Raw genomic sequence first — 15,060 nt, forward strand, 5'->3', positions numbered from 1 at the left:
CCGGACCCTACGCATTTTGAGCTGCGAGAGATGTTTCGGGCCAGTGACTTAGAGAAACTAGCAACTGAAAATCACATCAAAAGTTTAGGTAACGTGCTTCAGAAGCACAGGGGGGCGCTTTCTTTTGATCCGGGAAGTATGAAATTAGTCACGATGGATATCGAGTTGACTATCTCTGACCCTGTGAGATGACGGTCGAATAGAATGTCTCTGTGGAAAACTGAAATTTTGCATGAGGAATTAAAAAGACTACTGGACCTGGGGCTAATTGAAATCGGGCAACCCGACTATACCAGTCCTATGATTAAAGTCGAGATACCGGGGGAAGACCCACGTCCTTGCGTCGATTACCACAAGTGAATTTTAAATGGAAACACGAACGGACGTAGTAGACAGGACCCATAACGGTCTCCGACGTTATTGGTAGATCAAGGTGGTGATGTAAGAAAATGTTTTAATACTTTAATTACAATTCTATGCATTTTGAGGGAGTTATAATAATTTCTTTCATAATTTAATTTTTTTTAATTAACGGAAAGAAAAATCAGTTAAATGGTTTTGTTTTTGGTGTAAATTTAAGGCGTCAAAATTAAAATAGCTAGTTTTTTTTGTGAAAATAAAAATTGAAGATCAAGAACTTAAGCTACGACACAAAATCATAAAGGAATATGATGGTTTTAAAAACTGAGGAATTAATGCACTCAATTTGGGAACTTTGGAAACGACTATATTTAAATTGTAATAAGCTTAGTTCGGAAAATCCTAATAAGTTTAAGTGTCTCAGACATGTTTTTTTTTTGTATCGGTTATGTTTTTTTTCTTGTGAACTGAGGCTGCCTTTCGAGATCATGGTTCAGTGACTTGGACGCCCACATCTTCCAAAACTTGATGCGGTGGCACATGTAAATTTTCCTCCTAAGGGGGGAGGAGCTGTGAAATCTTCCGAACGGTGTAGCCTTGCAAGTGTCTGGATTTGTCTCCGTGTTCACTTTGTGGGAGTGCTTTTGATGAGGAACCGATGGCACGCCCTTGCTGGTGTACGACAGCGTGTTTTGTGCAGCTGAGTTTAGAAACACAGCTGATATATAGGAGCAGACGGGATGGCACCGGGTTGATAGTTTACAAAATTGGCATGTCGAGTTCCTGATGACAGCCACTGACCACCTGCTCCTTAATCTTGACCGTCAGCGCAGACATGGAGGAGGACTCGAATGCAAATGAGGCGCCAGTTGACCCTTGAATCCGAGCTTTGTTTTACGATACATCCCACTTTTTCTCAAAACACGTGATCATGATGCAGCCAATTAGAAATTTTAAGGGAGCTTAGTTTACAGGCACTTTGTCTTTGAGAGACTCTTGAAAAAAATCTGGCTTTGTCAGATTGCTCTAGGACTGTGAACTGTAAAGTTCTGTTTGTTTTGAAGCATGTCTGGTTTCTGAAGAAATCGTGAGTTTGATATGCTCACCATAGGCAACTGTGTTTGCCAATGTACAACTATAACCCTTCAATGTACCTTTTAATTTTTTATCAAACATTTTTAATTTTTTTGTAAATAAATTTTTTTGTTTAAAATTTAAAAGGTTCTTAGTCTGGGTCATTCCATGCGAAATGAGCAAATCAGCTGTGGCTGACATGTCACAGATTTCAATGAAAATTTTTATTTAGGTAAACCTTACATATCTATGAGGGAATGCAAAGTATGGATGTTAAAAAACTGTTTGTTGTTTTGTTATTGAAATTAGAAGTTGATGCTAACGCTAAGCCTAAATTTTCAGAGTCCATTGCTACCAGTTTTTGACTCGATAACTCCATAAGTTATAAACGTACACTTAAAAAATAAATATTTCCGCATTCTATAAACAATTCTCTATTGAGAGCAAAGTAAAATTTATTCGGATCTTTTTTTGAATCTGAGATATTAACAAAGATTAAAATTTTGCCAAATTACTTCAGATTTTAAATCACTCTTCAGGCTCTTTTAATGAAAAAATAACAGTAAAAATGATTCAGATTGAAAAACTATCTATATCTAACTATCTGCTCTAATTTAGTAACTGTTTGTGAATTTCTTGATGACGAAATTGTACTTTAAAAAATCGAAAATTTCATTTTTTCCTCTGTTTCAGATGTTTTTTTGAAGATGAGGGAATGCTCTAAATTTACTCGATTTTTTTACGTAATATATTGAAGTGTCTTTTAGATGCTACTAAATTTTAATCATTGGTATCAGCGTATTTTTGTTACTGGAGTAACTTGAACTAAGGTAAAATGTCATTAGTTACTTCTTTTTATTTTGTAAGTTTAGCAAAACTAACCATTTCTTTCGTGTTTCATTTTCCCAAAAGCATGTTTATGAAGTACAGTGTACATTTTTTTAATTGAAATAAATGTTAATTTTACTTGCTTTTGCATCATTTAGTCATTTATCTAATTCTTCGACTTCTCGTAATTTCACTTAAAGGTCAATCATACAGTATAAACTACTCATTCATGTTCAAATATTTCTAAGTTATCAAATTAAAATAATTATTTTGAAAATTACAATATGTTTTTTCAGTATAATGTATTATAAAGGGCACAATATACCTAATTTAAGAAGGTGCCATGACGTTTTCACACTTTTTCTGTTTTAGTGTGTCAATTGACTATCAAAATTGCCTAATTTTAAAAACCTGTATCTGTTTTACAAACCAAATTCAAAAAACAATATGTATAACATGTATAGTAGTTGAACGGAATATTCAATTGGCCAGGAAATTTTATTTTTAATTCCATCCACTTTTGGTTTATAGGGGTCTAAAAATGTCATTTTCGTCATTCTTTCAATTTTTGAGGGGCTGTAATCTATAAAGGGTGCACAAACACACAGCAACAATTACATATTCTTTTTAGAATGGTTCCAGTGATTATTTTTTGTCGTATTTCATTTTGTGTTTCCATCCCCTACGTGAGTTATCCCCCTTTGAAATGAGTAAAATTTTTACATTTGGCCTTGAACTTTAACCTGTTGCCATTATTTTAATTATTAACTTACAGCTACGTAACTCAGCATGTAAGACTATCAACTTATGCACTTTAACATCAAAGCATTAAATTAACTGTCATAAATGTAATTCAAATAGATTTCAGTCAAAATGCAAAGGTCTAAAAGTCCCATTTTTGACTACGAAAATCACTTTTGATGACCTCTAAAAAAATCAAAGGTCCAGTTGAGAGAAAAAATAAAAGTGGTTTTAAACATCTTTCTTATGCAGCTTTTAGGAATATGAATTTCAAAAAGAAATTAAAAATGGTCGAGCGCACCCATCCGTCGAACCTATATGGATTAACCCATAAAACAAAAAAATAAGCTATTTTTCTGAATTTTATTTTACGTTTGGAAATCAAAAACCAATTTCGAGTTTCTTCAAGCAAATAGTAGAAACACAGCTTTATATTCTTGTAAAATTTTAAAGTTGTCTGAATTTTCCCTCATTTGAATTTTTGTGTGTATGTGAAGGGGAAAATCATCATTTTACAAAAGTCACTAAGTTTAAAACTGATTTTGAAGACAAAGGAGTTAAAATACAACTTCAAAAGTAAAGTATTTCTTTTATGATACTTAGCACATTATTGGGTATTAATTTCATCAAAGCTAATGCATTCCTTAAAGATCGATATTAAAAAATAAAATGCTTTATTATGAGAAAATTGAAATATTTTCAGTTTTCAAACTCAGTTAAAAGTTAACTATAATAACTTTGAAAATTTTACTGACATCAGATTAATTACCCTACTCCATAAAATGCAACAACATATAACTTTTATATTTTCGTTAAATAGTTAATAAGATACAAGCCTTCAAAAATGCAACATTTTCATTTATGAGAATGCTGTTCAATTCGACCAATTTTCAATCCCATGTAACTATTCAAATAAAAAATTTTAAGCAAAAATATTTTCGACATTTTTATATAGGCATAAAAGGAACCTGTATACCAAGTTTCATAAAAATCTGTTACCATGCGGCCACCACTTTTTTGTGAATTTTACTCATTTCGTATGGAATGACCCGTCTATGTTTTCAGTTGTGGTGTTTTTGATTGAAAATTGCTTGGCATTTTTAAGCTGGTACTAGTGTTGACCCAGGACGTCACAACAAGTACCTTTTTCAAAACAAACAGCAAAAACTAGAATCAGAAGTAATTTCTACTGCTTCCAAAGCTTAAAAGCTAACAAGTTTGCACTGCAAAATCTTGTGAAAGCAAATCCCAGTTGAATTTTTAAAATGGCTCCTAAAAGATGAAGTTTTTGGATTCATGTTGAAAATATGGTTTACATTTTGTAACCTTAAGTAAAGTTAGTCGTATGTCTTGAGTCAAATGATCCACAATTCATTTTGTCAGTGGGCAATTTAACAAGATAGTAGGACTCGACCGATGCATCGGCGCCGATGGTTCAACAATTTAGCCATCGGCATCGGCGGCCGATGCTAATTTGCAGGAAACATCGGCCCATCGGCCTTAAAAAACATCGAAAAGCCGATGGAATTGGCCGATGTTTTTGAAAAAAAAAAGGCCTTTGCTGTTTTACTTTTTTATACAAAGTAAAGGGAGTTATTGTTTTTATATAAAATTGTTTAATTAAGTTTCAGTATGAATTTCCATTTTAGTCACCCCTGAAAGTGTTTTTAATACTGAATTCAGGTACCAAACAAGTTAGTTATTGCGTTGTTTCTTGCAGCTGGATGTACGTATGTATCTCTCATAAGTCATAACTCAAAAATGGTAAGCTGTAGAAAGGATAAATTTTCGCATGTCGGGTGTGCGTACGTTCCAGTCCCTTTTTGTTTTCGATAGGGTGTTCTGCCTGTTTACTCATTTTTGTGGCTATTAATTACTTATTTCAATGCAAAACTAATATAGCGTCTCAGACTGACGATCATTTGGTGATATATTGCCGAATTGGAGACCATGGAAACAAATATGAGATGCGAAACCGGTTTTTGTGTTATTTTATTAGATTCTCATTGAACCGACGGTCATTTTTAATTTTTCGATATTTGTAATATGAATCACAGTAATGAAGTCTTCTCTGTATCGCTTCGGCAGAGTTACAAGTTTGGGGTCCGTCGAAATACATTTTGGAGCCCTATTTCTCTATCACACAAGTTGTAAAACATTTATCATAAGCATTTTTGTAACTCCTACGGTGCCCCTATGGTTATGGGGCTTCTCGCGCAATTGCAACATTTGCTATATTTGAAATCCGCCACTGCACGTCAAAACAAACTCGGGTGCAAGTTTTGAAAGGGTTTTTCTGCTGAATGTTTATGATTATTTTGAACACTTGCGAGGCCTCTCCTCCCACTCCCTCAATTTCTAATTTTAAAACTAACACCATTCATAAAATGAGAGATTTTTTTTCAAACTTTATCTATTGTTTAGAAAGAATTTAGAGCATTAATGGAAGAAATTGATTAAAGACGTTTTGAATAGTGACATAATTCGGAAATCAAAGGGACTTTTGAATTTTTTCTTCAGAAGTGTTGAAGTAGATTCAGAAGCTCTTCCGAGGCGTTGGTGGTAGCTGTTGATAATTTTTAACTAAAACTAATTTAATATTTGCTTTGCTTTTTGTATCATAATTTATGACAACAGGAGCTGAAAGTGTTGGTATTTTTAAATGATAAATGGATGCTCTCGAAGGAATTTTTTCATTTTTGACAAAACAAATCTTTAACAAAAATGGTTTTATTGCACCAAAATATGAGTTTTATTTTATTATTATTATTATTTATTTGTGATCTTTATATTACATTTTTACTCTTTCACACTTAAAAATTTTATTACTGTATTGTTTAAAGGTGTTTCTTTTTTTAAATTTTGTTTTCATATTTTTGTAATTAATATCTTTGTTCCCACCAGTTTATTTTTAATATTGATGATTGTCAGCTTGTTTCTTTCGTTTTGTTTTTGCAACTCGGTATTTCATTAAATCCCTTGAATACTTCAAAAGTAGTGTTAGTTTATTTTTGAGACAGTTTTAAATCAAAAGTACTGTTAGTTTATTTTACATTTGAAATAAAATTTACACTAAATTTATTTCCTCTTGATGTGTGTGTATTCCTATCTCTTCCTACTTTTTAAAGTAATTTTTTTCCTACTTCTTTAATTTTTGATTCCTTATTTCCTACTCCCCCCCCCCCAAAAAAAAAACCACTTCGGGGTCTGTACTACGTAAGTATGAGTTTTCAAATTACTATTTCATAACGTTTTTGAGTGACGCAAATTTATGCGCATGAAGGTATCACAAGAGAATTTGCGATAATTAACTGAGGAGGCGTTCAAAATGCATATTTCAGTCATCTATATGTTCTTAGGTACATATCAGGTACAGATATGCCGAAAAAATTTGTGAATTATAAATTGGGTGATCGTAAAATAGAAATTTAGGTCGAAATCTGATTTTTTTCTTTTATCTTTTTTTTTTATGATTACAATTCCTTATTCGTCGAAAGGAAATAAAGTGAAATGAATCAATGATCCTTTAAATCCCTGACAATCTTATCAATTTATTTCTGTTTGATTTTTTTTTTTTTTTTGCCATCGGCCAACGGCATCAGCAATCGACCATTTGGAGAAAAACAATCGGCTATCGGCCATCGGCCTTCTTTGAACAATCGGCCAACAATCGGCATCGGCCCATCGGCCAAAAAATGCCATCGGTCGAGCCCTACAAGATAGATGATGTATTGTTGGAATAGCTTCCAATGACTCGCAAAAATCTGAAGAGAAATGTTGGATAAATTTTAAAAATTCATTTCGCAGCAGAGATTTTGAATCTACCATACAGGGGGGGGGGAGCTTAAACCATCTGCTCTACTTGATGGTTTGACTTTACCTAAAGCCCTTTTTTTTACCTAAAGTTCAACTGAAGACACAAGTTCAATACAACAAAAAGATTGGGCTGTGGTGAAATAAAATATTGTGGGAAGGATTAGAGAGTATGAATTCTTTGTTATGGCAGAGAAGTTTATGTGAAACCAAGTATGACAGTAGAAGTGTCTTAGCGAATTTAAGTGCTCCTGTTTCAGTTGCCACTACTGAAAGAACTTGGAGATACTTAGAGATTAATGACAGGATTGTATTAATGATAAAGACATAATCATTATTTTTTGCAACTCAAAGATAAAGGTTTTCAGAAAAGTCAAAGAATTTGAAGTGGGCGAATCTTTTCTCAAATTTTAAAAGTGAACTAGTTTCTAGATATAAAAATGTAAGAAGTACAATTTAAATTTAAAATTTTAAAAGAAAAAATTTTTAATTCTCTCATTTAAATATATATTTTTTTAAATATAGTCTTAACATAGTGCAACCATAACACAAATTGTTTTTATTGAGGCTATGATTGCTTTTTGCATATTCAAAAAAGACCTCAGACAGGGACCAACCTCCATTACTAAGCAGCACTTTCTTCAGGAATGGAGAGTGGTCGCTCCAGAAAAGTTTCACTGGATCCCTAGATTAAAATCCAAATATTATGTCCCACCTGCAACAATGAACTGAACTACTTACCTCTTCCTTTTTTGATGTCAGTCGAAAATACATTGATTCTTTGTCAGAAGAATCGGAGTCTAGTAAAGCATCGAGTTCATCCAACAAAACAGTTAAACTTGATTCACTTGGAATGTCTTCGTCAGCACCATTAACAGTTGACCAAGCGCCGATAACTTCTTCCCTGAAATATTAGTCAAATGATTCACAACATTTATGAAATTGAAGATTACAGTAAACATTTCATTTATTTCTTGAATTTATTCAACTTAAACCAGTGGCAATCTTCAAGTAAAAGGTGGATGGATGCTTGCAGATGCTAACATAGTGCTCACACAAACCCATAATTATAATAAGAATAGGGAAAGGGGGATTTTTGTGAAAGTTAAAAAATGGGAGAGCATCATCCCCTTTGACTATACTACACTTTTTTAAATCTGACCTCCCTACTTTGCACAATAATGATTCAGTTATAGGTTCTTACCTATCTCTAACTTCAGATATCAACTATTATACTTTCATTGTTATGTTCATTTGAGATCAGAACAAAAAATTGAGCAACTAAAAAGAAAGGTGTAAACTACAGTGATCTCTCGCTTATATTCGCGACCTCTGTTACACACTTTTTTCACTTATGTGTGGTGTTTCGCAGGCCCGGCCAGCGATATAGGAAAACATGGTTAACTCTTATTCATTTGTGTGCGAAAAACCTAAAATGAGCCTTTCATTTATGCGCAAATTTTTTTTTTCAAGTTTTAGTTAAATTGCGTATTTACGCTTTGCTTATTGGAAGATTTGTACCCTTCATGTTCTGTCACTTGGAATGCATTCATATGCCTTTATTCCATGGCTCGGATTCTTCTAAGAACGCGTTCTTTTTCGCGCAAGTGTGCGAATTGGGGTGGAATTAGTCTAGTGATTGACACCGAGCGTGTGAGAACGGATTACACAGGAAAAGGTTGATGTGACTAAAAGTCGAGATCAAGCGGTAGGCATTGACATAGATTATCAAGGATCTTTTGCATCCTCGCAGACTATAGCTCTGATCACGCAACATTTTTTAAATTTTGGCGAATTCGCTTACGCACTGTAGTTTTTAAAAACGATAAAACGTACAACTTCAAATTTTGCATTTTTATTTAATTACAATGCATAGGCGGAAATTATGTGTATATTTATTCATTAGTATTAGTAGTGTGCTATTAATTTTAGTATAACTGATGTTAACATATTGCAATTAAGCTTATTATTTGGGTTTTTCACTTATGTGCGGATCTCACTTGTGCATAAAAATTTCATTGTCTCCTTTGGTCACGCGTAAGTGAGAGGGCACTGTTCCTGATAGGCGAGAACTTAATTAGTAATCAGCTAGGTCAGAGGCAACTTTTCTGTTATAGGTACACTTGGCTTGCTGATTTGTTCTCCATCTACCTTGGCAAAAACAGGAAAAAAAATCTTTTAAATTGATTAGGCGAATTCTTTTAATGGATTAAATATGCGCCATGACGTACTTGCAAGGAAAAGTACCGTTCATAACATTATGCACGTACAAATGTAAAGCAAAAAGTAAAGAAACAATACAGTGGAAATTCTTATCGGATAAATGAGGAAGGAGCTTAGGGAGAACATTCAGAGAAACGTCCTGACTCACGTATCAGTAAAATCAAAATATTCTTCATCAGCATCCTCCAAGCTGCTAGTGTAACTGTAATATTTACTACCGACTGTGGTTGAATTCAGAATGTTCCCTTTTTGAGCAGGAGAGCTACCAGATTTGTCTTTATTGAAAGAAGCACTGGATTTTAATTCTTCTATTTCTCTTCTCAAACTGTCAATGGTACCTGACAAATGATTTAATTCTCTAGTAACACATTTGTTTACTTTGTAATAAAGATAGATTCCACTAATTCCAACAACAACACCTGCTCCTAAAGCAGCAACAAGACTTAATCTGTCCCTTAATATTGCATCCATTGCAAAATAGGAGTACGTACACACAACTAGATAATTTTCATTTTTGATTTTACTTCCGTGACACGAGCAAAACAAAAACAGATTTTATTTGATTAATAGCAGTTACAGTTAATTGTTTCTGGGGCACACTCCCCCTCTCCTTAACGAGTGCGTTCGCCGATCTCGACTGGTTGCTGAAGCACGTGACATTTTTGACCAAGTCGACCCTCCATGATTTACATAAAAATATAACAAACCAGAGAGGGATCTCGAAGGCTCTCCAACCATAGAGTAAATAGTCCAAGAGCCCAGGGCCGCCAGACCTAAGTTATTTTCTAAGTAACAAAATGCGTAGGACAGAATAGAATTAGCATGTACTTTCAACATACGCGTGTTTATGAACTTGTTGGTCCGAGGGCCAATTCGCAGGTACTGGGTACTGAATGTACGCAAAAACAGTGCGAAACTAAGTTATTTTCTAAGTCTCAATCTTTTATTATGATACTCAGGGAACTATTCCAAAACATTTTTTAAGCAGCCAGACCAATCGTATGGGTCAAACATCCCGTCTGACACAGTTATAACAACCTACCAAGTTACCAGACACGTCCCGTGTGCACTAATGGCTGCCAGCGGCGCAACCTTACTTATTTTCTAAGTCTCAATTTTTATATTATGATACCCAGGGAACTATTCCAAAACATTTTGTAAGCAGCCAGACCAATCGTATGGGGGCCAAACATCCCGCCAGATACAGTTAAAACATCGCTCTGAGTACGAGCGCGATATAGGATTTTAGTGAAACCCCGATTTTACGTCCCCCGAATCTACGTTTTCTCCACATTTCACATTTTTTCATCAGGTCCCCCAATTATGCCTGCTAACTTAAACCGTTTACCAAATTTCAGGTACGATTACTGAATGTACGCAAAAACATTGATAAAGTTACTTATTTTCGGAGTGCTGATTTTTCACGTGCTCGTACTCACAGCGACGTTTTAACGGTATCTGGCCATCACCGTACTAGAGTCTCTAGTGACTCTAGTGTAGTGATGGTCTGGCGAGATGTTTGGCCCATACGGTTGGTCTGGCTGCTTACAAAATGTTTTGGAATAGTTTCCTGAGTATCATAATATACAAATTGAGACTAAGAAAATAAGTAAGGTTGCGCCGCTGGCAGCCATTAGTGTCCACGGGACGTGTCTGGTAGCTTGGCAGGGCCGGATTAGCCATAGAGCAGAAGTAGCAAATGCTACGGGCCCCGCGCTTCGGGGGGCCCCGCGCCATTCCAGAAAAAACTACTTTCCCATACTTTTACCCGTTTACATTTTTCTATTTAGATCTAACTTTTCTAAATGTTCAGGCAAATTAAAAATTTTATATTTTTCATTAAAGCGCAGACTCGTTATGAAATAATATTATGCTGACCAGTATCATCGGTGCAGAGAGGAAGGCGGGGGGGGGGGGGCTTCTTGCGTCATTTAGAGATGGTAGCAACAATATCTTTAGTCATTCAGAGGAAGCACGAAAGGCTTGTGGGGAATCACTGGATGCTTTCCAGAAATTTCTCTTAATTGAAGTCTTAAAAACGCAATTTTATTTAATCTTTCTTTGTGTTGGAAGAAAAAGCTCAGTTGGGTCAGAAAATTTTGAAAACTGACCTAAAAATTACAATTTTAGGCAATGTTTGGTAATTTTAGGAGAACGAGTAATAGGTTTTTCTCTTTTTTTTTCAAAAAGAAATTTTATTAAATTTAAGGGATTTAGGGATCCTTCCTAAAACTTTCAGCCGTTCAAGCCTAAAAAAGCAAATTCAGGCTGTTTGTTTAGAATTGAGGAAAGGGTGTGGGGTTCTTTCCTGAAATTGTGTTCAAAACTGAAGTCAATTTCAAGCTATCTTTGGGAAGAAAGGGTTTGAGGGATCGACCTATAATAAGGAGGATTTAGATATTCCCTAAGCACAAATCCTAAAAACAGTCTTTGGGGAGGGGGGAGGGGGCGATATTAGACAATATAGGGGAAAAGGGTTACCATCCAGAAATTGAAAGTGTCTTTCGTCTTAAAGCTTTCGAAATTAGTGTCCTGAAAAGGTAATAATTAGTCGTCCTGAACTCTTTGGTCGCTTAACGTCATTTCAATTTATCGCCCTCAAAAATTGCCGCCCACGACACTAAAAGGAGCAAAATAAGAGATCATGACATAAGAGAAGAAAAGATTCTTTGACTGTTCACACGTATGCTGAGCAAAATAAATAAATTGTTATTAGAGTATAATTTGTTGAAGAACTAAAATAATTGTGCGTGGAAGAAAGATTTTAAATCTCGTTTTTAAGTATTTTCCTCTGAGTGGGAGGGAACTAAAAAGCTGCCGCCAATGCCCTGAAACAAACCCATTTCTTTTGCATCACCAAAGGTAGCTGAAATTTTTTATTCGAACTTAAATTTCAGAAAATTTCAGGGATAAAATTATTGAACATAATCGAAAACCCGCTAAAACTGCTTCCTGGAACTTCAAGTTTCGAAAAATGTCCATGGGTGAAATCCCGAACCCGATCCCTTCCTATAACATCATCTAATTTGGCCTATAAATGCGTATTTTTGACTACAATTTCAAAAAAATTTCTTTGGGATTGTACCTCTCCCCCTCCAACATTGTTAACGATGGGCTAAAATGTACTTTTAAGACTTCAATTTCGAAAATTTTCCGGGTTGCCTTGGAGAGTGCCTGAACCCCATCCCATATTAAAAGTAACCAGCGATGACCTACAATCACACTTTCAATACTTCGATTTCAAGAAATCTAAAGAGGATGACTTTCGTGAACTCCCCCCCCCCCGCTCCAAAATCAGCAAAAATCGTATAAAATTACCATTTTAGCGTATAAAAAATATTCTACTTAAAATTGTATTTTTAGATTAATAATAGATAATAAATTCGAAAATTTTCCATTGGGGCTTCTTGGGACACCCCTATCATTAAAAAGATAATCAACAGTTTTCTTTAAGACATTAATTTTTAAAATTGCGTGGAGATTCGCTGTAAACCCATATTTTTGCCTTTAATTTTACCTAAGATGGTATGCAATCGCGTTTTTCAACTTCAGTTTCAAAAAATGTCAACTCTGAACCGTCTCTCTTCCAAATGTCATCAGGGGCGTTAGAAATGAGTTTTTAGAATTGAAATTTCGAAAATTTTCCAGGGGTAAGCCCCCCCCCCCGGGCCCCCTTTTCTTTTTTTTTTTTACCTTGTCCAAAAATTGCGTTTTTGGAATTTAAAGTTAAAAACGTGTAGTGATGGGAAAGACAAGCGGCAATATAAGGCGAAAATGAGTTATAACCCTCGTAAAGCTCTAAAATCATATCCATATTTATGTATTCATCGTGTTTTAAGTCCACCTCCCGTATCCATGAAGAAGTGCACAATTTTCTGCTATATCATGTAAAAACGAGGGCCCCTTGGAAACATTTGCTACGGGCCCCGCGCTGGTTTAATCCAGCACTGTAGCTTGGTAGGTTGTTATAACTGTATCTGGCGGGATGTTTGGCCCATACGATTGGTCTGGCTGCTTAGAAAATGTTTTGGAATAGTTCCCTGGGTATCATAATATAAGCATTGAGACTTGGAAAATAAGTAAGGTTGCGCCGCTGGCAGCCATTAGTGCCCACGGAACGTGTCTGGTAGCTTGGTAGGTTGTTTTAACTGTGTCAGACGGGATGTTTGGCCCATACGATTGGTCTGGCTGCTTAAAAAATGTTTTGGAATAGTTCCCTGAGTATCATAATATAAAAATTGAGACTTAGAAAATAACTTAGTTTAGCACTGTTTTTGCGTACTCAGTACCCAGTACCTGCAAATTGGCCCTCGGACCAAGTCCATAAACACGCGTATGTTGAAAGTACATGCTAATTCTATGCTGTCCTACACATTTTGTTACTTAGAAAGTAACTTAGGTCTGGCGGCCCTGGGCTCTTGGACTATTTACTCTATGGTTGGAGAGCCCTCGAGATCCCTCTCTTGTTTGTTATATTTTTATGTAAAACATGGAGGGTCGATTTGGTCAAAAATGTCACGTGCTTCAGCGACCAGTCGAGGTCGGCGAACGCACTCGTTAAGGAGAGGGGGAGTGTGCCCCAGAAACAATTAACTGTAACCTTACTTATGGCGCAACCTAACTTATTTTCTTAGTCTCAATTTGTATATTATGATACTCAGGAAACTATTCCAAAACATTTTGTAAGCAGCCAGACCAACCGTATGGGCCAAACATCTCGCCAGACCATCACTACACTAGAGTCACTAGAGACTCTAGTACGGTGATGGCCAGATACCGTTAAAACGTCGCTGTGAGTACGAGCACGTGAAAAATCAGCACTCCGAAAATAAGTAACTTTATCAATGTTTTTGCGTACATTCAGTAATCGTACCTGAAATTTGGTAAACGGTTTAAGTTAGCAGGCATAATTGGGGGACCTGGGGCCTTACAATGATTATATCTAGAAGGGAGTCGTTAACGAGAAACTGGTCAGAAAACCAGTTTTTCGTCGTGCGTGACGTCACTTTCCGTGACGCACCATTTCTCCCTACCATGAAGCTATCCTAAACGTCTTGCTGCCGACTTTAGCTGCCGAGAAGGACCATTCTCGTTTTCACCCGGGTGGCAGGTGGTGAGATGGCTTTCTCGGGAGGTGAGAAGTGCTTCCTACTCAAGATGGCGGTGGCTGTTTACACTTGCGTAGTGATGGAAATTTTGCAATTGTGGGATTTCTAATCAATGCTTGTAATTTTGCCAGAGGAGGAGTCTAGGAAATATTGCAGCCAAGTTACTTTTAATAATAATAACATTATTATAGGAACATGGTTTTCATTAAACACTGACGCATTGTTTAAATCGGTTAGTAATTTAAATTAAATATCTTCGGTTTCAAAATATTATGAACATGTTTTTCGTTATAAAGTGGTACGAACATATTTTTCTTAGGCTCATTCTCCGAATATGGATGTTTTTAAATGAACATTAATTATGATGAGGGCAAATAGACACACTTTTAACAATTTCAATCGCGAGAAATGACTCATTTCTTGGTTTACATATTGGTGTTTCTGCCTTTAAATTACATATTTTGATAGTTTTGACATGCATATTGCTGGATTCAATTTTGCGACGTTAAGCAACGTTGCTCTACAGATAGACGTTTTCTAATAACTGAGAATATTTTTACAGTCCCCCCCCCTTCATTTTTTTGTACATATGATTTTGTCTTAAAAAATAGTCGGGTATGACATTTGATCATTTTAATAGAACCTCAAGATCCTTAGAAATTTTTCACTAACCAAATATTTTTTAATTTACATTTCATAAAATATCAAACTTTATTTTTCGAATCAAATTGCATTCAGTTTTTTTTTCCGCAGTATGTTTACGCATTGTTTTGTTGTAACCTCAGTACCAAATCAACACGAAACACTTTCCATGTAATTAATTAAAAAAAATAAAGTTAAAACCCCACAGCACTTTTCATGTTAAGTTATAAGTTATACAGTATTCTAGCCAAATTGGTTTGCTGGACCACTG

The 15,060-nt window shown here is 35.3% G+C and overlaps 1 protein-coding gene across 1 annotated transcript in view; it reads right to left on the minus strand.

Moving 5' to 3' along the window:
• LOC129230220 (regulator of microtubule dynamics protein 1-like) overlaps positions 1 to 9,528 on the minus strand; it is a 37,487-nt gene extending 27,959 nt beyond the window's left edge. Inside the window, exons 1-2 of the mRNA XM_054864622.1 lie at positions 9,188 to 9,528; positions 7,558 to 7,720 (exon numbers count right to left, since the gene is read on the minus strand). Coding sequence (XP_054720597.1) covers positions 7,558 to 7,720; positions 9,188 to 9,510 — 486 coding nt within the window. The 5' untranslated portion in view covers positions 9,511 to 9,528. The remainder of the gene's footprint in view (positions 1 to 7,557; positions 7,721 to 9,187) is intronic.
• Between the last annotated feature and the right edge of the window lie 5,532 nt (positions 9,529 to 15,060).

Source organism: Uloborus diversus, chromosome 9, assembly GCF_026930045.1.
Source record: "Uloborus diversus isolate 005 chromosome 9, Udiv.v.3.1, whole genome shotgun sequence".
Lineage (NCBI taxonomy): Eukaryota > Metazoa > Arthropoda > Arachnida > Araneae > Uloboridae > Uloborus > Uloborus diversus.